General features: G+C 40.8%; 2 protein-coding genes across 2 annotated transcripts in view; both read left to right on the top strand.

Moving 5' to 3' along the window:
• Window positions 1-15241, top strand: part of ttll12 (tubulin tyrosine ligase-like family, member 12) — a 41100-nt gene extending 25859 nt beyond the window's left edge. The window contains exons 9-14 of the mRNA XM_084050003.1: window positions 1223-1334; window positions 3396-3547; window positions 4212-4293; window positions 5471-5539; window positions 5708-5846; window positions 12780-15241. Coding sequence (XP_083906129.1) covers window positions 1223-1334; window positions 3396-3547; window positions 4212-4293; window positions 5471-5539; window positions 5708-5846; window positions 12780-12931 — 706 coding nt within the window. The 3' untranslated portion in view covers window positions 12932-15241. The remainder of the gene's footprint in view (window positions 1-1222; window positions 1335-3395; window positions 3548-4211; window positions 4294-5470; window positions 5540-5707; window positions 5847-12779) is intronic.
• Window positions 15242-16895: 1654 nt separating this feature from the next.
• LOC311039706 (uncharacterized protein) lies at window positions 16896-26554 on the top strand. The gene is made up of 5 exons (XM_084049661.1): window positions 16896-17111; window positions 21763-22364; window positions 23144-25180; window positions 25285-25341; window positions 25456-26554. The coding sequence occupies exons 2-5, from the start codon at window positions 21983-21985 to the stop codon at window positions 25512-25514; spliced, it is 2535 nt and encodes an 844-aa protein (XP_083905787.1). The 5' UTR covers window positions 16896-17111; window positions 21763-21982; the 3' UTR covers window positions 25515-26554.
• Window positions 26555-26810: the final 256 nt, after the last annotated feature.

Consider the following 26810-nt stretch of genomic DNA (forward strand, 5'->3'; position numbering starts at 1 on the left):
CTTTTGCTAATAAACAGTGAAACCTGCAGACCTGCAGTCTGTCATTTTGACCTACTCCTCAAGAATCCACCACAATACACAGTACACGGCATGGTCATTTCAAACTTTAACCACTTCAAAAGCCCTATAGACTTTGTCCTATAACAAATAGCGAAAATAGATTTTTCTATCTATTTTGTGTGAGAACTACTGATTTTTAAGCCGTTTATAGAATCGTCCGGAGGTCTTAGCAAACAAACACACTTCTGGTGCATGTGCCGATCCTGTCTACATTTACATAACAGGTGTTTCCTGTTCAGCGTCTGCTCTCTAATTTCACAACTTTTTGTTTACTTTCCAGGGGCCATTTCTGACGAAGTGCCCTTCTGACTATTTTAGGAGAACTAACGCAACCCATTACACAAAGACTCTTTTTCCTTCACACATAAAAGTGCACGATAGTGGCTTTTTTAGTGCTATCATAGTACATTTTGTTCTCATACCTAATTTGGTTGTGAACCGCAGGCAGAAATGCTGCCCTATTTGTTCCACTTATGCAAAAACTTTGATACTGATAATGTTATTCTTTTTCTGATGACATCGGCTAATTTTCCCCCTAAACATATTGGAAAATATTTGGAAATGTTCACCTATAATGACATGCCCAAAATAGGGATGCCAGGTTGAAAGTGGTTAACCCATTAAAACAGGGAAAGCATCTGTGTAACTATTGTTTTATACTTTGGCCATTCAAAAATAGCAGATATACAAGCTCATAGCACGTCACTTCGTGCCATGCTATGAGCTTGTAGAGCTGCTATTTTTCCAAAAATCAGGAAACGTGTGACATACAGTATATATATTTTTAAAGCAAATCTTTGCTTCTGGGGGTCCCTGGAACAAAATATTTGTTCGCGACTCCGTGGCCAAATACATATTATCTTGGGGGTCCTCCTTGACTTGAAAAAGTTTGATCACCACTGACATAGCAACATACGTTTTTCAGAAACCTGTTAGGATTTAGAAGACATTTTTACAATCGGCCTCAGGTTAACACATAATGTACATGGCCTAATTCGTACCTTGCATTTTATTTCTTAGAACAGTCACTCACTATACATTTCCGGAACTAGTTGCAGGGAACCCACATATAGCACTGCAAGTGTCTATGTCTACTTCTCATGTGTTGCGTCTCTCTGCTCTCTTGCCCTCTTGAACTCTCACTTCTGTGTGCTCCATGCAGGGGAGAGGACAACCACTGGATCTGCAAACCGTGGAACCTAGCCCGTGGACTAGACACACACATCACAGACAACCTGAACTACATTATCAGACAGAGAGAAAGCATACCTAAGGTACACACACACACACACACACACACACACACACACACACACACACACACACACACACACACACAATTCAATTCAAAGCTTTATTGGCGTGAGAAAACATACGTATACATTGCCAAAGCAAGTGTCAAAATGTAATAAAAGTAGTTTATTGGGGAAAGTATTTACAATTGGAGGGAGGTACAGCATCATCTTAAACAGAGTGATGTCACATTGTGTCTTTATATACATGTTATATATACAGGGTTTCATTTGAAGCAAATAGCAGCAATCTTTTGCAACATTTTGGGACAATTAGCAGCATTTCTTCTGAAAACTATTTTGAATACTATACCACACATGTGGTATGCACATGTGTATACCACGCATGCATATGCGCTTGCGTGGGTGAGCCTCACAACATTGTGTCAATGTGTATAATGTTGTCAATGTCCTGGTTCTGTCATTCTCAGGATTCAAGATTTGTAATGTTACAATTCATACCATGTAGTGTACACTTATTTGGTTTTGGTTCCTCAAAATACACATTCCTCTAAATGCACACATACATACAAGAGAGAAAGGCCTCTCACCTGTTATTGCATACAGTACTGTGATGCTTGGTTCCTATCCAGGGCGGAGGCCATTCTGTCTCCAAATACAATGGAAAAAAACTGTGTGCTATATACAGTAGTGGAAGAAAAGACCAATGACAGCTACGGTACATGGGAGTCAGCCCTTCAAGAATGATATGTACCTCGATTAGGAACTGTCATGGACAATGTATTATATTAAGCGTATTAGAATTTGAGGGATATAACGAGTCAAATTGTTTTGAAGGCTTCAATAGAGAAGTCGACTCGACATCATCATGTCAATGAGTGTATGTCGTGAGTTCTAGCAGCATGAGCCTCATTTATACAGTTTAAGTGGGCGTAGGAGTGTGTCGTTCCCCTCCGTTCTCGCCATTGGTCACACCTGGGTACACACAGAACTTTCCATGAAACCTCAAAGCTTTGTTGTGATCGGGATACTCTATTTGAACAGTGTTGTTGACCTTGACCTTACCCCAACCCTTTTAGCATCTAGTGTTTGAACGTATGCTCCCTTTACATGAGGAGTGACATGCTGGCAGGGTTCCCACACTTGTGAAATTCCTGGGTTCCCACGGTCATATTTTCCAGGCCTGGGAAAGGTTTGGAATTAATCAAATGTTTTTTGGAAAATGATTGGATATACATTGTTTTTGGCTATTGATTTAGTTCATAAAAAAACATGTCCCATAACATTACGTGAAATTTGTAACATGTTAAAAACACTACATGAGTGTGGCCTAATGTATACAGGTGACAAAAATAATAGATCTACAACATGTTGCACCGGTCCGTGATACGTTGTTAGCTTGTAGAGCTGTTATTTTGTTGCTGTTACCTTCGCGTGAGTCTGTCTTGGTTGTTAAAAACATTGTTAAAAATGTGTGGGAACCCTGTGCTGGGCTTCCTTTTATTAGAACATCAGACTCTGTACAATTGACAATACATAGTGAAGTCATTAAACTGTACAACGGATACTACAGCCATAATACAGCAGTCTGCTGTATGTGCTGATGCATTCGTATCAAGTTCACTCGGCAATCAGACAAAACAAGCATCGAGGCGTTGTGAGCTTGTAGATCGGCTATTTTCACAATGTTTGTCTATTATGTAATATTTGACAATTTGGCCAATTTGGTATTAAAAAGGTCTTAAAAGTCCTTAAATTGACAATTTAGAAATGTGCAGATACCCTGCATGCACTTATACTGTATGTTGGTTTGTTTACTCTTGAGTGAGAAAACAATGTTGCACATTAAGCTAATCATCTGGGGACCCCCCAAAATAATTGTAACTGTAGCGTTCAATCCTAAGGTTTGAGTCACTGTGGGCACACGGTAGGATAATTTAGTCCAATTTATGTTTACAGGCATGCATATAAGGCAAGTGATAAGGCGTGTCAGTGTTATTAAGTAATTTTCCACCACAGTGACCTCTGTCTCTTCCTGACACCTTCAATCACCTCATGTTGTGTTGTTGTGCTTTCCCTCAGGTGGTGTGTAAGTACCTCGAAGATCCGGTGCTCTTCGACAGGGAGGAAGTGGGTCTGGTGAAATTTGACATCCGCTACATGCTGATGCTACGCTCGGTGCAACCTCTGCGTCTCTATGCCTACAACGTCTTCTGGCTGCGCTTTTCCAACAAGTTAGTCACATTGCCACTTCCGCCTCAGCAGAACACGTCATGTGCTTTAATATGCATGGGTGTGTGAGACATGGTGATTGTCGGTGGTGTAAAGTAACTAAGTACATTTACTCAAGTACTGTACTTAAGTACATTTACTCAAGTTTTGAGGTATTTTTTCTTTACTCGAGTATTTCCAATTTTCAGTCCTTTTACTTCTACTCCATTACATCTCAGAGGCAAATATTATACTTTTTTTTTTTTTTATTTGGATTATTATTACAAAACAACATACATTAACCACTTCAGCTCTGTATACATTTCGGCCATTTGAAAATAGCCGATCTACAAGCTCACGATACGACACATTGTGAGCTTGTAGATCTGCTTTTTTTCAAAAGATTTGTATGCATTTCATATACCGGTATTTGAAAACTTGTGAAATGGGACATTCTGCATAATGAGTACTTTCTACTTTTGGTACTTTAAGTAAATTTTGATACCAATACTTTTGTACTTTTACTCAAGTAAATTTTGACTTCCGGACTTTTACTTGTGACAGAGTATTTCTACATTGCAGTATTGATACTTTTACTTAAGTAAAGCATTTGAGTACTTTTTCCACCGCTGGTGATTGTTATGTTGTTATTATTGTACCCATACTGTTGTCGTCTTTCCACACCAGACCTTTCTCCTTGGACCACTTTGACGATTATGAAAAGCACTTCACGGTCATGAACTACGCAGAGGGTGTGCAACTCAAACAGGTGCTCCTTGCTACAGTACCTTATTACCAGTGGCGTGCACAGACATTTTGAGGGGCAGGTGCTCAAGTAAATTACACTTTTTTTTGTTTACTTGGTCAGCTCTTTTTTCCCTCTACACCTATACCTCTTTGCCAAAAATAGCCGATCTACAAGCCCACAACGCCTCGCAGCGCGAGGCGTTGTGGGCTTGTAGATCTGCTATTTCTGGCTAAAGTTCTCCTCAGAAAAGGGATGCTAGGTTTCGAGTGGTTATGGTAAAAACAAAAATCATATCACATAAAGATTTGGCGGACCCCCTGTAGTAACTCTGAGGACCCCCTAGGGGTCCCAGACCCCCTGTTGAAGACCCCTGCTGTAAACTGAAAAAAAGAAAGAAAAAAAAACACGTTTTTTTTCTTTTTTTCAAAAGGGCACTTCTGGTCAAGAGGGCAAAGGGCAGGTGCTCCAGCACCACCTAGAGTCTATCTGTGCACGTCCCTGCTTATTACTGACGTGGTAAAATGATGCGTCGCCGTCGGCCTGGAAACCTTGTATGTCAAACTGTTACTTGTCAGGAAATGATTACAGTCACGTTTTGATTTAGTCACAAGCTCTTTTTAATGCTTTTCATTGGTCTGCTTGGGCATGATATTTTCGGTGAACATAATTTATTAGTAGAAATTGTGATTTTCCCAGCCCCGTCACCTAGGGTGTCCTACTTAGAGAGTTTGTGATAGAATTGAGATGGACTTTGGGGCAACCAAACAGAGCGACCTACTCATACCACACACACACACACACACACACACACACACACACACACACACACACACACACACACACACACACACACACACTTTTAGATGTTATTTTTGCTACTTTTGTGTGACAATGTCATACAACGAAGTATAAAATATGGCATTATTTTTTTATTTTATTTTTTATATGGAGATACAAGGTTTCTGCCTGACAGCGACAATATTAATTTCACACAGCAGCCATTTTGCTCTTACATCATACTCAGGTGGTGGGAAAATGACGTAAGAGTAAAATGGCCCCTGGTGTGAATTATGGTCAATAGCGACAGAAGATGGTGAAAGCTGACTGCCTACTTCAGACACCATGAATGTGTGTATAAAGGGCATGTATCAAAAACATGGCCCCATCATCCACTCATTCTGTATTCGTGTGTGTAAAGGTACACTACGATGAGTACATCCCTATGTTTGAGAAGCAGTACCCCCAGTATCCATGGAAAGAAGTGGAGGTAAGCGTCTGTTTGAAAACACAAGTGGCACACTGTGTTTGAAATGTGTCCACGATTCTACCCATTGTATCAGGTATTAAACTAACCTTTGCTTTTTTTTTTTACTTGTTTCTTACCCTTGTCTCTCTTTCGCTCTGTCTCCCTGTGTGTCCTTTTCCCTCTTCTCAGGCGGAGGTGTTCAAAGCTTTTGGGGAGCTCTTCCAGGCTGCCACATCCCGACCAGCTCCATATGGCATTTGTGCCTATCCCTCGTCCCGTGCCATCTATGCTGTAGACCTCATGCTAAATTGGGGCACCGGAGAAAATGGTGAGTCTTGGACCCATTCTATATCCCTACTTATGTGAAACCTGTGCCGACTAGAGGCCTATATGTCTAATACACAGATGATGTTATTGTTTGTAAATAAATGTATGTGATGGAGGATTGCAATGTACAATTTGTCAAGAGAACGAGACAGGAACTAGAACCTCATCTCCCAGCAAAAACTGTTCTCTGACTATCATCATTTTGTAACGTTACAAATACCACGTACAATATTAAACAACATGATATTTTTAAACGGCAAAATTCTAAAATCAACAGGAACGCATTTCAACTCTTATAATGATCTTTTCATGAAGATAGGCTTATCTTCATATTATTGGTCCTCACTAATGCTCATTATAAGATGGCACCATTTCTGTCTACTCACTCTGTGTCTCAGAGGAGGGCTTGTGGACATTTCAGAAACCCCAGCAGGGTCCCCAGTCCCACATGATTTTAGGGGGGGTCCCCAGATGACATCCAGCTGCAGGCCTTTTCAACAGGGTGGTGTGTAGACCAACATATACATCCATCTGCAGGCCTTTTCGACAGGGTGGTGTAGGCCGACATGTACATCCGTCTGCAGGCCTTTTCGACAGGGTGGTGTAGAAACAGTGTTTATCGAACTGTCCTAATACTGGGATTTTATCAGAAACATCTACAAGAGAACTCGGGAACCGCCGCAGTGGGCCAACACGACACACAAGAGTAACACTAAGACCAGATGATTTTAGATAGTTTTTAGCTTTATATATATAGCAATAGAAGTTTTCAAAAAAACTCTTAGGATTTAGAACAGTGGTTCTCAAAAATAGCAGATCTACAAGCTCACTTTGTGCCGTGCTGCGAGCTTGTACAACTGCTATTTATTTTTGAACATTTTTGAAAAATCTTGAAAGTGTTTGAAAAATGTTGAATAATTTAGATTTATTTTTTTACACAAATCTTCTCTCCTGGGGTCCCTGGCACAAAACATTTTCAGATGGGGGGGGGTCCGCAGCCAAATACTGTACATATCATTTTGGGGGTCTTCGGCACTAAATAGTTTGAGAACTACTGTACTGATTTAGAAGGCATTTGTAGAATCGGCCTCAGGTCTTAACTCATTGAGTGCCAGATTTTTTTTTTTTTTAAACGTTTGGCAATTCTGGCTCTCAATTGTACTACCTATGAGTATGTAAAAGAATAGAAACGAATAAACAAAAAATATTTCTATATTATGTTGTCCCAGTGCCAGAGTTTTTTTCACAGAAAACAAAAAGTGCTTAGGAAGCGAGATACAGCTTTTTTCATTTCTAAGTTAAACAAGGAGTGGATGGAGCTGCAAATCTTCAGATGATGATATCTTGGGTTCTGGACATGTTTTTCAAAAAAAAAAAAAAAAGAGCACTCAATGAGTTAATGGGTTAAATACAGTAGGTTTCTGGTTTCTCTTCCCCTGTTCAACTTACCCCTATTTGACCTTGACAGTCAGCTGAATGCTGATGCATCCTCTATTTATCAGATCAGGAAGTCATAGTTGAACAGTTGTGATATTGATATGTCTCGGTAGATTGTTGGTCATAACTGACACATTGTTAACGTCCTCCCTAAGTGGGGGACAAATAAAGGACACAAATAATTACTTATATTATAGTATTATATATATTATATATTCGTTTTTGGTTGTTGAGTGTATCAGAGCATCCAAATGTCTTATGTTTATGCCTGCATGTGCTGTGTAAATATGATTTTGTATTAACCCATTTAGACCTGGAAAGCCTATACGTTGTTCTACCTTTCAACCCGGGAAAGCATGTGTGTCTTTTTAGATTTTGCTATGTATAAGCTCTATATAGTGGTGGAAAAAGTAATCAATTCCTTTACTTGAGTAAAAGTACCAATACTGCAATGTAGAAGTACTCCATTACAATTAAAAGTCTGGAATTCAAAATGTACTTGAGTAAAAGTACGAAAGTATTGGCATCAAAATGTACTAAAAGTACTAAATATTTGAAAATAGCAGATCTACAAGCTCACAACGCGTCGCATCGCGACGTGTTGTGAGCTTGTAGATTGGCTATTTTCAAATAGCCTAGGTATAAAATAGTGCTAAAGTGGTTAATGTGTGTTTTATAATATAATAATGTATATCTGCAAAGTAACTAGTAACTAAAGTTTTCAAATAATTGTAGTGGAGTAAAAGTACAATATTTGCCTCTGATATGTAGTGGAGTAAAAGTAAAAGTATAGACAATTGAAAATACCCAGTAAAGTAAAAGTACCTCAAAATTGTACTGAAGTACAGTACTTGAGTAAATGTACTTAGTTACTTTACACCACTGGCTATATATCGTTGCTGTCGGGCAGAAACCTCTTATCTCCATATCTTTTTGTTTTTTTTCCCTAAATTAATGCCCTTCTTGATCATACTACAGTATATCAAAAGTAGCAGATCTGCAAGCTCAAACGTTTTGAGCTTGACTTTTGCTATTTTTGAATTTGAACCCTGAAAAGTAACAGTTTTGGACATAATATGAGCAATCCAACCGACAGTTTTTCCGACAATTTAATTGGTTGAGACCGGTTAGACAGATGACCTTACATTCCGTATGGACACGGGAGATATCTCCACCAGGAACAGACTGTCTCCAAAGTGACCAAAACAAGTTGTCTGCAGCTGAATTACAGAGCTTGACTCTAGTAGGCAGCAAGCCCTGTCCTTGAACTCACAGATAACGTTGTGGTTAACGACTTTCTTCTGTGCTGCAGTATGAAACATCTGCAACATAATGGAAGGCAGCAAAAGCCTGGCTTCACCTTGCAGCGCCTCTAAACAACGCAGTCTTGTGATTAACCCATTCAGTCTGGGAACGCATCTGTGTCACAATCATTTTAACCACTTTAAGCCTTAGTTTATACTTTGGCTATTCACAAATAGCAGATATACAGGCTCATAGTGCCGTGCTATGAGCTTGCTTTGAGGCAGTCAAACTACTGTACAAATAAACCAAACCAACTCAAACCCTTTATAGTATACCTTTTCTCTTGAAACGGTAGAAAAAAGGACACATCGTGAATAGGATTAAGAGGTTTATTTCTACTCTCACCTATGGTCATGAATCTAAGGTAATTGGGGCAGGTTCTCAGGGAGAGAGAAATTGGGAATGACATGCAGCAAAGGTCATCGGGCCCGAGAATCGAACCTGCTACTCGCATTACAGCCTAAATGGGGTATGCGCCTTAACCACTAGGCCGGGGTCTTCAACAGGGGGTCCTCAGGATTACTACAGGGGGGGCGCCAATTCTTTGTGATATATTATTATTTTTACATTAACCACTTGAACCCTAACATCCCTTTTCTGAGGAGAGCTTTAGAGGTATGGTGTACTGTAGAGGGAAAAAAGGAGTATATGGAGGGGGTCCCTGCTTCATCTCTCTCAGCTAGGGGGTCCTTCGCCTGGAAAACGTTGAAGACTCCTGCATTAGGCCATCGGCACCCCCACACACTATCTGAAACACTGATTGAGCCTTTATTAGATGAGATGAAGTTCAGAAGGCTTAAAAACACAAGTGATACCCTTGTGTAACATTATACAGTACTTGCCAGGAAAAGGCTGGCCCTCGTAATGTACGGTATGTCGTGGATAATAGATGTGTTGCTTTATAATATGTGAACCGCCCTGCATGATTAGAGTGATTGTCTTCCATTACAAAATAAAGGTTAAATATTTTAAAAAGTATAAAACGTATGAAAACATTTGTGGAGGTACAGTACTAAGTTGGCCTACTGGCAGTATGCAAAAAATGATTGGCACTGGATTGGTCCAAAAACATATAGACGGCCAGTGGTGTGCTGTGGATTTTTTAGCTAGTGGAGCTCTATTTTAATGTCATGTGCACATGCATGCGCATATGCACTCGCACGCATGTGCACATAGCCACTCAGCTCAGTGCTAGTTGAAATACTGTATTCATCATACGTGATTTTTAATGTAATTATATTTCTTATTATTTGGTTGCATTGTTAATTTGGTGGGGGGGGGTTTTCAATTAATTAATTATTTTATTCTCCTTAGTTTTATATAAAAACCCTTTACATAGACAACTTGTCTTTACTTGAAAGACTTTTTTTTTTTTTTTAGATACAAGATGACAACATCACTTACATTGCTTTCAGTGGTTTTAAAACAGTCATAAGAAAACTTCCAACAGCGGTCAGGGATTACCTTGTGAGTGTCTGGTACACAGCTCTCGTTCTTGGGTCCTCTGGTAAGCGATGGGATCTATTCCAAGTTTTTACATAATCTGTAGGGTCCCAGACCATCTACAGGTGAACATCAAGGTACCCGTTTAACCAGTAACTTTCACACCCTTTCACACTCTGCAGTGCAGAGACCAATTGTCTGTCATTGTGAGAGGGATGTAACACATTCAATTCCATGGCTTCTCTTGAGTACCCTGATGTTATGCAAAGCAGCCATGTAGAGTGCTATTGTTCTATAGGTGTTGAGGCGTTGAAGGATCGTGCATGTGGGGCGCATACGTGCAGCTTCAAAGCTAGTGGAGTGGCGCTTCGGTGGGCTCCACCGGCAGCCCATCCCTGTAGACGGCTAGCCTCTTTAGAGCAGTGGTTCTCAAACTTTTTCGTGCCAAGGACCCCCAAATAGACACTTATTAGCCCACGGACCCCCATTTCAAAAGATAAGCCAGGGACCCCCATAATAGAAGATTTTTACGGCTCTCTAGCAGTGATTCTCAACCATTTTAATTTCAAGGACCCCCAGTTTGACATGCATTAGGCTACGGACCCCCATTGAATGGCATGTATGTCTCTGGGACCCCAATTCATATTGTAAAATCAATGTTAATTTAACTCTGAGAGTGTACATTTGGTTCCATTTGTACACTCTCAGAGTTACAGACTAATAAGGGTCCATTTGGTCCCTGTCCATCATTTAGCTGGGGACCCCCTGGAACCCTCTCAAGTACCCCTGGGGGTCCTCGGACCGCACTTTGAGAACCAATGCTTTAGAGAGCCACACCATAAAACGATATACTGTACAGCTGCCACTAAGGTCAAATGGCAAGTCTTTTTTGTATGCATACATTTTTATAAGACATAACAGACAGATACATCAACAAGACATAACAATAAGACAAACAAACAGCAGACTATAATGCACAATAAACGTGAGTAATTAACCTATCATGATGAGGTATAGGCAACCACAATAAAACAGCTGGACACATTAACAATTGGGCCTGTACAAAGCAGAGCAGTCACACAGGCTGAGTCAAGATGACCCTTGATAGGACCCCAGTACTCAAATGTTGTTAAACTGTCCTGTGTGTTGCAAAGCAGCCTCTCCAGATGAGTCAGTGATACAAACTCATTAAGCCATCTAGTGAAACAAGGAAAGATGGAAGTTTTCCACTCTGTTAAAATGATTCTCTTTGCTACAAGTGTAAGTTTAAGAATCTGTTGGACAGAGTACGGCAGAGCGAGAGAAGCTTCGGAGCAACCAAACAAGGCAGTTAATGCATCAGGTTTCATCTGAAAACGGTATACTCTGCTATACCAAGCAAAAGTGTTTTGTCAGAATAAAATAATCTTTGGACAAGAACAGAAAGTGTGGCCCAACATGCCCTTGGAGATGTTACATCTATCACAAGTATCAGAAACGGTTCGACATTTTGTTCACCTAGTGGCTAGTCTTGTCTCTGTGTTACTCTGTATATATGAGGGAATTATTATCTTTTCTCTGTATATCAACCACTTTTTTCATGGTCATTTAAGAATGATGGTGTGACCCAGTGCCCTTGGGTCACTCATACTCTGTTCATGGCAAGTAGTAAGTAAGAGTCATCAACGCTCGTCCTTATGTCCTTTTATATCAGACAGTTTATCACGACCGAGTCCAATAGACATAACTGAAAGTGAGTCACACAGTCTGACCTTGACATGTTCACACCCTTCCCGCCCGACTTCCCTCCCCCGAACACAGCCAATTGTGTTTATATAAATGCTTGGCTAGGCACAACAAATGGTCATCTACATCGCCTTTGCTGTTTCCTAAACTATCAAGATACTAGAATTAGGCAAATGTGCAAATTTATTAAGCTGGCAAAAAGAATGCACCTTCTTATTTCAGTCCTTGTGTGTTTCATGCAAGCATTTTTAGGCAATGTTTTTTCAAATTTTATTCACAAAGTTGGCTGCATGGTAGATGCAAACATTATTCACTTATTCACCGTTCACATGCAGCTGACAGAAAACGAGTTACCATGCCCTGATTAATAATAAATAATATATGTTGTATACATTGTGGGTTAATAATGAATACATATTGAATCAGTTACTTAAATATTATTATGCAAGTATAAAGACGGTACACATTTATATACATACATTGTGGGTGGATAATAATGAATAAATATTGAATCCTCTCCAACCACCATCTGTGAAGATATTGAAAATATTGGGAGGGGTCTTTGGGTCAAAAAAGGCTGGGGAGCCCTGGGCTAGAAGGTTGACCTGGAGTGGTAACCGGAACGCTCGCCCCCAAAACACACTAGCCCCCATTTTTTTTCACGGGCCGCTCGCCCCCAGCGGTTCTTGTATTAGTTTTACTGAGGTTAATGTTAGGAATAAGTTTAGGGTTAGGCATAGTTTTACTGAGGTTAAGGTTAGGAATAAGGCTAGTTTTAGGCATAGCTTTACTGAGGTTACGTTAAGGAACACCTGGTAGCGACCATGCCGGGGTTGTTGGATTAGACCCGGGGTGAGCGTGTTTTGGGGCGAGCCTTCTTGTATTCCTTTAAGTGGAGACACCTTATTTGATTCTCAGCTTCCCTTTATTACACTCTCTAATTAGTGCGTGTGTGTGTGTGTGTGTGTGTGTGTGTGTGTGTGTGTGTGTGTGTGTGTGTGTGTGTGTTTTGATCTGTCATCAGGTGAACGTGTCATGAAGCCTCAAATACTGGAGGTGAACTTCAGTCCAGACTGTGCTCGGGCCTGCCTCTACCACCCATCCTTCTACAACCACATGTTTCAGACCCTGTTCCTGGACCAAGCGGAAGACTGCCCAGTCACCAAGATCCTATGATCTGTGACATCACTACATCCTACCTCATTCCAACTCTCAGTCAGCAACATCAGCCAGTACAAACATTTGATTTAGGGCAGACCATAGTATATTCAGCCCCTCAAACCTGGACCCTTAAATCAATGCGCACGTTCGTCATGCACGTGCACATGTATACGCACCATAGGTGTTGCATACAGGCAACGCGTTGAATTCAGATACACAATGCATTTGTTCATGTTTTCTGATTGGTTAGGTGAGCATGTTTACATGTAAAGAACATGATAAACATCTATGCGACCACTGAAAACAACTGTTATTGTTGTAGTGAATGTTGAAAACCGGGACATATTAGTGTTTTAGAGATTATTTGTCGGGACTCGGGACACGCAGCTTGAAATCGGGACAATCCCGGCCCAACCGGGACTTCCGGTCACCCGTCACCCTAATTTGAATTTCCGGTCACCCGTCACCCTAATTTGATTGTTTTTTGTCTATGCCTCGCTCTCTCTTTGCCGCCCCTCCCCCTCTCTCTCTACCCCATTCAGTTCCCATACCCCATGTGATCATGTATCCCCTACTACCCCCAATTTACATAGTTATCTTTAAAGTGTGGATGCCTTTTGCATTCGTCTTTGTAGTAGGTTAGTGGTCTTTGTCATTGTAATAGCTTATTTGCCTTTGTAGTAGTTTATCCACTTTTATTTTTGTAGTAGCTTTGTGCAGGGGGGGGGGGGGGTCCCTAGGTGACAGTAAAGTGACAATTCATTTAAAAATCACACCCTGTGTGAAGAGAGTGGTGCCTTTGATGAGCCCCGTATTGATGTTGTCATCAATGTTTGTTTATTGGACATGCATACATACGGACGGACACACGGACAAAGTCAGATATAGGAGTGGTTGGCACCACTCAAAAAAGGATGCCAAATACCTAAAAAAAAGAAATGGAAAAAAGACCATTACTGCATCAATCGTAATCAGCAAACTATAAAAACTGGTCAAACATTGGCCAAATTGTCAAGTAATATAAGAAAGAGGCAAACATTTTGAAAATAGTTGATCTACAAGCTTGCGTTGTGAGCTTGTAGATTGTCTATTTTCACAATCAGTGGAACCGAGTCAAACTAAATGTAATGCCACAACTCCTAACATTGTGCTTGTCAGGGTGGGGGGTCCCCAGTTCAAATATGATTATTTTGGGGGGTCGCGGCCTGAAAAGGTTGAGAACCACTGGTTTAGGGAGACAGTTAGACACAGCATCTTCAGTTCACTTCAGTTTCTCCCTTTTTCCGGACAGTACAATGAAAGAGGGTGCTCTCACAAAGGCTAATACTAATAAAACTTGCAGATAAAAATGACTGCTCAGAAGAAATCTGATACAATGCACAATCTTAAAAAGAAAAGTTGTATTACATGATTTTTGTCTTGTGTGCTGTATAGATTCATTTAAAAATCTAGACAATGTGGTTGTCTTTAATCTTTTCCGGCTGCTTATCATGCAAACTAGAACAAGCTGCAGTCTGCATGACCTTAGTCAGTGTAGGTGAAAGTGGCGTCCCTTTCAGCTGGTCAGGTAAAATGTAGCTGGCTGTCGTCATTGCTCTGCCTGACCAACTAGCTAGTCTGACCACAACAGATTAGGAGGCTGTAACTCATTGCTAAAGGCCTTGAAGTCACTTTTTTTTTTTTTTTACGATGGTGAAGAGGGGTTCTGGAAGTCCTTGCAAGATGCCTATTTGTTTTTTCTTACTGCAAATGTGGACAGACAAAATGTAGTGAAGTCTGATCTCACCAATGTCTAATACACACAGGAGACATCTTCACAAAGAGAAGATGCAAAATATAAATATAAAACCTTAACAGTATTTGGGCCTTGAGAGCGTCCAGATTCTGTCCATGGACGTGCATCTGTCCGTCTCCGACCTATCCGTAGTCAGCAGTGTTTACATGTCACCGTATCGCTTCAGCCCACTTGGAACATGGACGTGACGGGTACTAAAAAAGTACCCGTTAGTACCATGGAAAGTCAAAACAGGAGGGTAGAGCCGTGGTGTGGCAAGCTGGGACTATAATGCAATGGAATGCTGACATTTGAAGGGAATCCTCACGGAAGCATGAATTTATTCAAGAAGTTGATACAAGGGCACAAAAGTCATTGCATCAAGTGATTAGACAGTGCTGAGTACTTGCTTATATAGACTTTTTGGTTAATCCCCTTTCCTTGGAACTTCCTAAAAACGTCATGTCTGACACACAAGAAATGGGTTTTGATATCATGCTGAATGTCAGGATACTGTATGATTTACAGAAACAGGTGCTGCCTGGTTACACATTGGCATATTGGACTCCGCAGACCTATATAGATATAGCAGATCTACAAGCTCACAACTACAGCGAGGCGTTGTGAGCTTGTAGATCTGCTATTTTCAGCCAAGAGGTTTGGTGAACAGGGGAGAAGAAAAAGAGCAGACCAAGGAAAAGTTTTCTAAGAATAGTTTTTAAGTGGTTAACTGTCTGAAAATACACGTTAACATGAATCCAACACGTAAGTCAATGAAGCTATGAAACCAATGTTTAATCTGCAACACAATTTTATGTCCCTGCTATATCTCTCTCTCTGCTAAGGGGTCCTTGGCCTGAAAAACGTCGAAGACCCCTGCTGTAGACTGTTTTCCTATGAGAGGACAGGCTGTCTGATCTTAGCCTGGAAACCAGACAAATCTGCCAGTGCAAAAAAATGTTTTGACCTCGACAGATTTGATCTGGCCCCGCTCGGTTGTGATTGGATTTCCCTGCACCAGAAGTTGTGGGGCACCAATGAATCAGGGCCCAGTATCCAAATATGGGGCAGCCATTTTGGAGAGAAATTGGGCCTCTTCTTACTTCCTTCACAGGTGTTACCAATGATGCTAATTAAGGCTCTGTTCCATTTAGTGTGGCATAGTGGTTGTCTTATTTTCAAGGACCCCCATAACTCTGAGAGTGTACAAATGGAACCAAATGGACCCTTACGGGTCCATTTGTACACTCAGAGTTACACACCCGCCATAAGGGGCCATTTGGGAACCAAAATGGAGTGTTTCTAGTGAGCCAACATGCTCGATATCAGCACCCTGACCAGAATGGAACAGAGCCTTCATTAGTATCATTGGTAACACCTGCGAAGGAAGTAAGGAAGGGGCCCAATTCATTCCCAATATGGCTGCTGTGCATAGAGCCAGCCCCTTGGAAATACAGGTTCCACACAGAGATTCCAGACTAAATCTACGCAGTGATATTAGTCTGGCCATTCCAGGATAGTCTGATCATGGTCCATTAGTCTTTTGGGAAAGTCTCCCTTTTGTTAGTCAAGTGCAGACGCTCCATAATAATAATGATAATATTTTGTTGTTGTTGCTGTTGTCATTATTATTATTCAGTGGTGGAAGAAGTACTCAGATATTGTACCTCAAGTAAAAGTAACAATACCACAATATAAAAAATACTCTGTTACAAGAAAAGGCCTGTGTTCAAAATGTCACTTGAGTAAAAGTACAAAAGTATCGGCATCAAAATATATTTAAAGTACCAAAAGTAAAAGCACTAAAATGTTTGAAAATAGCCGATCTACAAGCTCACAATGCGACGTTGTGAGCTTGTAGATCTGCTATTTTCAAATAGCCTAGGTGTAAAATAATAGTTGCTTTATACACCATTTATTTTATTGATCGAATCAATAATTGAGTAAATTGACTTTACACCTTTTTTTTTAATAGATTCAATTAATCAATACTTGAGTAAATTGACTTAGTTACTTTACACCATTTTTTAAAAATAGATTCAATTAATCAATACTTGAGTAAATTAACTTAGTTCAGGGGTCTGGCAGTGGGAGTTGAAAGAAAAGGGAGCTACCATACAGGCTCCTCCTACAGATACAACAGGCTCCTCGTACAGTACTTGAGCTCCAGACAGTCCGTTGCTATTTTTGTTAGCTTGTGTTACCCTCACGCTGCTCTTAACGTCAAACGTCTCGACAGCAGCAGTGAAGTGAATAAGAAAAACGACCTTTACTTGTTTTTATTTGGGATATTTTGGATTATTTTGGACATTTCGGAGGTAGGCTACAGTTGGAGTTGGATAATAAAACGCCAGTCTCTGGAATAATACAACTTGCAGTGGAGGGAAAAAAACAAGAAGAAGAAAGAAAAGGAAGAGAAAGGTAACGTTCGAAGAAAAACAATAGGTCTGTCTCAATTCAGGGGTTGCAGCCTCCAAGTGCTCGTGTACTTTAAACCACACGTTAAAGGAATTATATCACGTCAAGTCGAAGCAAATAGGCAGCATGGTTTGACCCCTTTTTTAAAACGTGCGTTTTTGACCTACATTTGAACTTTTATCTCAGTCTGTGTTGGTGGTTTTAACGTTGTTAGCACAAAAGAGAAGCAGCACCACGGCGTGGACTGACGGTAATGTCATGGCTGTCCTTAGGGCGACAAACACCCGACGCTTGGAAGAAGAAGAAAACAAGCTAAACTAGTTAATAGACCTAAAGCACGTTGTGTGTGTGACCGACTGACTGTTCTCAATGTGTTTTGAATGTAATAGTGTGGAATTGTGTGTGTGTGTGTGTGTGTGTGTGTGTGTGTGTACGTTAAACTGCGTGCGTAGGATTGTACGTAGCCAGGCTACAATTATGTCGCCTACTACTGTGTGGTTGCGGGTGGCGTGTGTGTGTGTGTGTGTGTGTGTGTGTGTGTGTGTTAGGCTGCGTGCGTAGGATTGTACGTAGGCTACAATTATGTCGCCTACTACTGTGTGTGTGTGTGTGTGTGTGTGTGTGTGTGTGTGTGTGTGTGTGTGTGTGTGTGTGTGTGTGTGTGTGTGTGTGTGTGTGGATAGGCCCATTACGAACCTCTCAGTCTGGCGTAGAGGTATAGCCTGGTAAACCCTCCCTCCAGAAATCTCATTTCAAATCAAATGGAAATGAGATTTCTGGAGGGAGGGTTTACCAGGCTAGTAGAGGTAGCCAGTGGTGGAAAAGGTGCTCAAATGTTTTACTTAAGTAAAAGTATCAAAACTGCAATGTAGAAATACTCTGTTACAAGTAAAAGTCCGGCATTAAAAATGTGCTTGAGTAAAAGTACAAAAGTATCTGTATCAAAAAGTAGAAAGTACTCATTATGCAGAACGTCCCATTTCACAAGTTTTCAAATGTATAAAAATCTTTCGAAAATACCAGATCTACAATCGTGACGCATTGTAAGCTTGTAGATCTGATATTTTCAAATGGCCAAAATGTATAGGGCTGAAGTGGTTAATGTATGTTTTGTGATAATAATCCAAATCTACAAAGTAGCTAAAGTTCTCAAATAAAAGTATAATATTTACCTCTGAGATGTAGTGTAGTAGAAGTAAAAGTACTGACATTTGGAAATACTCCAGTAAAGTAAAAATACCTAAAAATGTACTTAAGTACAGTACTTGACTAAAAATACACCGTAAATAATGGCTCCCGGCGGGATAGTGAGCTAGGGAAATTCCCCTGCATGGCTCATCATGTGATTTTAGGCCTATTAGTTGCGCGCCGGAAATGGCCTATCTACAAGATAACAATGTGCATGATAACAACAGAGTATCGAGCTATCCTTTGAACAGAGCATGACTTCAGTTACATCTGATTATAGTGCATCAGTCACAATAAGTTGTCTGCACGCATTTTACAGCAGAGGCTCAACTTTTCACCCCCTGAGAAATAATTTGGGTGACAGTGGCAAGGAAAAAAAAACTTTAATTATTAAGAACTATTTCCATTTGTGAACTTGCAGGGAATATAGCCTGGTCTCTGGATGACAGTTGTCATTTTTCAATGACATGAAAAAAAAAAACAAAAAAACAATGAACAGCCTCTATTCAAGATAGATTTTAGAAGGCTATTATCTGGCTGCATGAGTTAAATATTAAATAACCAACAATCTAAATTGTTTACAGATGGGATAGGCAGTAGGTCTATATGACAAACCATAACACCTTCACTGACAGTAAAACCTACAACTATGTATGTATGTCAAGTATATCTTGTTTGAATATGCTCTCTGTCATTTACTGTATGCTGCCTCATGTAATGCACAGAACCCACCAAACACGCACGTGTAAGGGGGCCTTGCCTTGCCATGTGGCCCATAGGGCAGGAGCCTATTTCCTGTTTCTGTAGCGTGAGGCGGCTTGATGTATAAGTACATCCCCCAGCCATGATGGACAAGTACACCCCTGGCCTAGACCAGTGGTGTAGCCAGGATTTACATTTTGACTTTTGAGTAGTCAACATTTGCAATGCAAACTTCTGCATGCAAATCTTGCTTACTGCGCTAACAGTAATGGATGCTCCAACAGCAACAGGAAGGTCATTTGCTGCCCGTCGTCCTATCGTTAAGCAGAGACGTCGGGGGGCAAAGTGTTTTTGTTTATGTTCTTCGTCTTTCAGGGGCAGGCAAGAGTTCAATTGGGCAGGCAGCTGACTGCCCTGGCTCTACGGTGGCTACGCTTCTGCCCTGACGCTAGTATGTGTGCAGGGACTTGCCCCCAATCCAGTCTTTGATGCCGAGTGCCAAGCAGGGGGCCATTGGGTACCTTTTTTTTCTTTTTTGTGTTTGGTATGACCCAGCTGGGGTCGGGAATCGCTGTCACTGGAGCAGTCGTCCGGGACAGGACTTGTTCACAGACAGGCAGGAGAAACACACAGACACTCGCTGTCTGTTTTTGTTTTTGACAGGTCACATGATGCAAATTATATTATTATATATACATTTTAGTCACAAAATAGGTCATGTAGTTGTGCTCTTTCCATTAATTTCGGACTACTACAACTGCTAGATTAACCCATTGAGACCTGAAGCCGATTCTACGTGTCTCCTAAATCTCAACAGTATTCTCAAAAAAGTATGTTTCTATATCAGTGGTGCTCAAACTTTTTCATGTCAAAGACCCCCAAAATTATATGTATTTGGCCACGGACCCCCATCAAAATATGTTGTTCCAGGGACCCCCCAGAAGCAAAGATTTGAGTTAAAAATGTTTGCTTTAAAAATATATATATTCAAAGATTTGCACACATTTTCACGATTTTTCCAAAATAGCAGATCTACAAGCTCGTAGCGCGGCACTCGGTGCCGCGCTACGAGCTTGTATATTTGCTATTTTTGAATAGCCTAAAGTGTAAAATAATGCTTTTTAGCTCAAATCTAAAAATGACACAGTTCCAGGTCTTAATGGGTTAAAACGTTTATATTCACGGCTGCATTTAGCAGTCGGTGTTCCACAGTTGCTACGTGGTTATTGGCTGTGGCCCGGCTAAGTACGCTTGTAATTTGCCTAACATTAAAAGCATAGTATCTAACTTTCCCCTGTCTTTACATAACAAAACGATAAATATTTTTTTACCCATCATTTCCCACTATACCAGCAGTCATTAGCCACTGGAGTAGCGTGGTGGTGTATTTGCCTGCAGAAACATATTGCCCTCTCGCTGTATATTGGACATCCCCATCTAGTCTACCAAAACAAACAGTGAAAACACCAAAATACAGTAAGAGAGCAGTGTGTTTCTGTAGGTAAACGCCACCACACAACTCCAGTGGCTTATGATAACTGCTGGTCTGACCACGTAGTTGCTCAATTGGGATTCATTTTACACCGACAACTGCTAGATTAAAACGTTATAATCAAAATGAGCTACTTTCCATCAGATTTCGGTCAGATTTCTGTCATTTACAAGAGCAGCACACACACTTTGACAGGTGTTAAGCAGAGCAAGTATGAACGCTTGTGTCATGTGTATGATCTGTATCTGTAATGAATGCAGCCATTCGTGAATTCTCATAAATGCATTGTATATGCACTATATATTCTGCATCATATTGTCCCACTGTGTTTCCCTTATTAGTTATATGCTGAAATGTGACCACCACTGCTGAATTTTTATGTAAATCATTTTTATTTATTTATTAACCATGGAAGATGGCTCCATCTTGTCTTCATAAACTAAAGTTATATTATTTAGTGATACTACCAGTAGGGACGCATAATATCCATTCAGGCTCACTGAAAAAGAGTTACAGTTAAAGATCAACACTTTGATCTCACCGGCTGCGAATATTCACGTTTTTTAAACGTAGACAATAAGTATTGTGGGAGAATCAAGTTAAATCAAGTCATACAGTTTGCATATTACCAGTATTCCTGTTTTTATTTTATTTTCATTATATTTATCATTTTATCAAAGTAGCCTACACAGTCCAAGATCTGGCAACTAACGGCAAACAACTCCTCAGTGATATCAAGGGCAGGGCATACCAATAAATACATAAAAAGCTATTAGAATGGCTACACATTTGAGTGGGCCATCATCACAGACCATGGCATCTAGTTTATTCTTTCAGGCATCGATTCATCCATCCATCAGCTGTAGTCTTTGCAGTGTGTTTCAGCACATCTTTTCCTGGAGATGTGAGGTGCTACAAAGAGATCTGATTAGTTGCTGTAGTCACTGTTAGTGCTTGCAAGTCTGCTTGGCATGTCAGGGCCTTAAACAAGAGATATGATTTCAGTGGACTTTTATCTGCTCAGAGGCCGAAACACGTCAAGCGTTTTCAATAAATAATGTTTATCTGAGCCAGTCTTGCCTCCTTAATTTTGGAGTGCCGCTTTTTCCACTTCGGTGGTATTTGAAACAATGTATATTTATATTTACTGCCTAAACAAAAAGGCATCCATAGGAAGCGCACCTGCTTTTTTTTCCCTTACATTATTTCAGTGATAAAGATTTTATTGTCACATACTTAACAATACATGTTATTTCTGTTTTTGATCTATAGGCCAAAGAAGATTGCTGCTGCCCAGATCACTTCTAAGAGTCTGGGTGTGTGGGAGCAACGGGGGGGACTACCCATGGAATGATTACATCACCACGCCATGCTGATGACCTCATATCTAGGCCAAAGAATAACCTGGACACACAGAATAATTTATCATTAGACACGACCTTAACAGACGGGGATAAATCATCAGCATCAGCAAGCTTGACTCGATAAGACAATGATGAATGAGCATTCTGATAGACCTTTTGTGCCGTATGCAGCTCATTACCAACAAGGTTTATACGTTCCTCCGACAGATGAGCAGATATTGGCAGAGGTTATAAGACGAATTACAAATAATAATAATAATAATAAGATGTTAAGTCCGAGTACAGATGACATCAGAGAGAGAGTCAGCTCCCCTGTGATTGAGACATCTTCCACAAGTACGGGGGACATCCCAGAGAGAGTCAGCTCCCCTGTGATCCCCTGTGATTCCACGGTTGACGGTGAAGGGCATGAAGAGGGTGCTTCAAAAGAAGACAACGAAAACACCCCCATGTCTCAGTACTATGAAACGGATGAGCACACAAATTCCAGACCCGAGAAACATTCATCAGGTATACCAGTCTCTGCTGTAAATGGTTTACTAGAGCAGTGGTTCTCAAAGTGGGGTCCTTGAAGGGGTTCTAGGGGGTCCCCGCCAAAATGAGTTGATAATATCACAGTCAGTTTAACTACTTTAACCCTGTACATATCGGCTATTTTATCTTGTAGATCGGCTATTTACAATTACATATTTTAAACATTTGGGGGTCGTCGACATGAAAATGTTTGATAACCAGTGTACTAGAGCAGTGGTTCTCAACCCTTTCAGGCCGCGACCCCCCCCAAAAAATCTAATTTAAACCCCCCCCACCCTGATAACCACTTGAAATTGTAGGAGTTGAGGCATTACATTTAGTTTGACTCAGTCAGTTCCACAGATAAATATGGTGAAATTAGCAGATCTACAAGCGCCATGCGAGCTTGTAAATCGGCTATTTTATTTTGTTGCCTCTTTCTTATATTATTTCACAATTTGGTCAATGTTTCACCAGTTTTTATAGTATGTTGATTACTTTTGATGCAGATCTTTTTTCATTTAACTTTTTTAAGGTATTAAAAAGGTCTTAAAAGTCCATAAATTCACTTTATCACTTTACTGTCATTTGGGGACCCCCCAAAAATCATGTGGACCCACAGGTTGAGAACCACTGTACTAGAGGGCTTTTTTCTTTTCTTTTTTTACATGTATGACTCTTGAGTTTGTTTTGGCAACAAATTAACTGAATATAATTGTTGCTCATGATAACAAACACATTTATTAATGTCTGTTTTTTGCTTTGTACCCTACCAGAGATGGGGAAAAAAGGAACCTGGAGCATAAAACCTGTGGCAGAAGAGATGGAGGATGATCTGTACTGTATGACTGATCTTGGAGTACCCAATGCATCGCAGCAAGGGAAGCCAGAGGCAGCAATGCCTTCACCAGACATCCACTCCTCAATTCAAATGATAGTCCTCCCACATGAGGAAGCCCTGAAGATATCTTGCTTACAAAAAGGGCAGGCAGACACCCACACTAAATCAGACCAATATGAAGATGTTACAGATGAAGGAAGTCCACAAATGGACATGAATCCACTCAATCGAGGAGAGAGCCTTTTAGAACCATCCTGCAAATGTTGTTATGTTGAAACTGATGATGGTGATTTTGAGTGGCAGCCATGTCCTGTGTGTGTGAGACAGAGAGAGTTGCAGCAAATAAAAAAGGACACTACTGATCTACCCTCTGTATACAGAGTCAATTGCAATCCTGCTGCAGTCAATACCGTGGGCTTCCTGCAACCCAAAGATGATCGTTTCGAATTCGAAAATGAAACCGAAGATGAGGAGGAAGATGATGAGTGGTATTGCATTGGTCCTATGGGGATATCATCCCTTAAATATATACCCCCAGATGTCGGTTCAAAGGTTTTTGCACCAGCTTCTTCCCAGCTGGAAGTGTTTGAGAACATGGAATGCTTTAAGGAAGCAAAAGCTAAACAGCTGGGGATAGCCCCTGATCGTATCCATGGTTTTGAGGTCGATCAGTCTAATACTGGAACAGCAGTGCCCATTGCACCAGCCAGGAGCAGACTTTCATATAGAGCGTCACCTCAGAGAAGTCCACAGCACGGGTCTGAAAACGGCTCTAATTACCCAATGCCCCAAAGCCCAGTGTCCATGGAGGACAGCTCTTCAGACTCTGATTTTTTTGAGAGAAAAGGTGATCGAAGAAAAGTGAAGAGACGAAAACTTGCAAAAAGTAAAAACATGGTCTCTGACTACTCCAAATCAAAGGCTGAAAGTGATCAACACCACAACATGCCAGCGGACTGCCAAAATAGAGGATTAATCTCACCTGAAATTGAGGATGGACCTCGTACATCGCAGAGAAGTCCACAGTCCAATTCTTCTGAAACTGAAAACAGCTCTGATTGTCCAATGTCCCCACTACAAGGAAACCGCTTAACAGTTTCCAAGCAATGCTGGGAAGAGAGATCAAATTCACCGTTTTTACATAGGTCATTATCTAATTATGAGAGTGGTGAGCACGATAACGGGTCCGCTGCATCAAGTCCTCTACGCAGGAGCATTTCACATGAACCTGAATTAGAGAGCCAAAGGGTATATAAGACCATTTTAGAAACTCCAAAGAATGACTCTGAAAAGAAGCAAGCCAAAAAGCGAGGTGACAAGGACAAAGAGGATGACTCAGGAGGATGCCGTCCTGAATCTGGAGCCTTAAGACTTTTCAAATCCAGAGAGGCATCCTTCTCAAAACAATGCTCCTCTAAATCCACTGTAAATTCTGACAGGGCAAAAGAAAAGCCTTCAAATTCCAGAAAAAGTTCAGCTGTTACAAAAGCAAATGTTTTTAAACCCAGAGAAGGCCTACCGGTCTCCAAGCAAGGCCCATCTGCCTTAGGCGCCTCCAGAATGTCATCTTCTGCAACCTCAGGGAGGCAAGTGGCAAGGAAAAAAGTGCTAGATGCATGCAGTGTCCTGTATACACCAGACCAGACCACAGGTAAGATGACCAGCTTGGAAACGGATGAAGAGAAGATGAGGACTATGCCAGGACCCCCACACCGTGGCCCCACTTTCAGACAAAGACACAACTCTCACGAATCTGCTCCCGGACAGAGGCGCAACTCTCACGAATCTGCTCCCGGACAGAGGCGCAACTCTCTCAAATCTGCCCCCGGACAGAGACGCAACTCTCATGAATCCGCTCCCAGGCAGAGACACAACTCTCATGAATCAGCTCACCCTCTGAGGAAGAAGACCATGGAGGAGGCCAGGGGTGAGACCAAACGGAAGTCGACCCCCATACATCCGAGCGAACAAAGTATGTATTTTTTCTTTTGTTCATCATTGTTGAAAAAAGCATGTTGTTTATCTTTAATGTATGGAGTTTGAATGGAAGTGCCTGACTTATCTGTCTAAATGCAGGTGACTCGAAGGGTCTTGCAAATTACAAATGGGGAAATAAGAAGAATTTGCCAAGAGGTATGAAGAGGAATCCTTTTTTCCCCCTTTTGTTCTTGACTAAACCAACTGTGCTAGTTTGAGGTGCCTGGTGTTGTAACACATTTCCTTTATTCTCTCCCGTTTGTGTCGTAGGTTTCAACCCCAACAGACTTTCCAACAGAACCAAGTCAGAGTTAGACTCGTCGGATTAGTCCTTGGCTCCTCTTTATAAGCACATCTTGCTACAAAGATGAGGACAATGAGAACATTTCTTTTCATATTGAAACTATTTGGCACCTGCCTGGATTTGAGTACATGGTGTTTTCTACTTTCAAGTCGGCATGTCTTCTATGAAAGCATGCCATGCATAATTTGTTATTTTAAGATTCATTCGTTGACTACCAATGACGAGATTTCTCGTCATATTTTGCTATGGCCCAAGAATGGCGAGATCTGTGTTTTCAGTGTTCTTTCCACTATATGCCCTGTTCACTCGCCTATGGGTCACCGTTTGGCTCTCTGTGAAGGAGAGGAGCAGCAGGTCACGTGATCGCAAAACAAACAGCCCGTTCTCTCCCTTGTAATTCGATCTTGGAGAATGGCTTTTCCGCTGTTTGTGTTGCTTTTTGGCGAAAACAGCCTACATTCAACTGGCCACAACTATGGAACGGATGATCGCGGCGGCTCGCTCCCCTGTCTGTATTTTATTTCCGGCAGTGAAAGTAAAAGAGTATTTGAAGTGGTCAAACTAGCAATTGAATGCATGTTCAATCTACCAGACAATCCTCATGCTTTCAGATATTTCATGTTTTTGGTCATGACATTTGATTTTTCTTTAATCCATGTAAACTACTGTACTGTAGGCCTACTTTGTTGATTGTGATGCATCTCATATTGCTACAAAGCCCAATGAGAACATTTCTTTTCATATTGAAACTATTTGGCACCTGTGTGGATTTGAGTACATGTTGTTTTATTATTGTTTTTGTTACTTTTGTTTTATTATTGTTTTTGTTACTTTTAAACTACTGTATTATTACTTAACTGAGTGTTTGTGATGCCTATTATGTAAAATTGGGTACAGGTTCATACAGACAGTTGACAAATTAAAGGAAAAGCATCCATAACTGAGTGGAGAAACATTAGCCTGACATGTTAGCCAGACTAATATCTCTGCGTAGATATTGGTCTGGAATCTCTGTGTGGAACCTGCATTTCCAAGGAGCTGATTTAAAAAAAATGCCTCTGGTGACCAATTAAATTGCTTTTAATAGAGAAAAATTATCTAAGACAACTTAATGCTTTTGTGCATAGGACTTAGGTGGTTTTATGCTTGTTTTTTTTAGCTAAATCTCCTGTTACCCTGTTCCAGGGTTGGACAATATACATATATTGCTCAACTCATTGGATATTTGCTCAATGCTCACGTTAGTATTGATATGTTTTTATCGATGAGCCGTCGTCGATTTGTTGAGCTGATAGGCTACTTCACTTGTTTCCTGGTTTAA

This window comes from Gymnoscopelus microlampas (genome assembly GCF_963454915.1).
Source record: "Gymnoscopelus microlampas genome assembly, chromosome: 23".
Classification (NCBI taxonomy): Eukaryota; Metazoa; Chordata; class Actinopteri; order Myctophiformes; family Myctophidae; genus Gymnoscopelus; species Gymnoscopelus microlampas.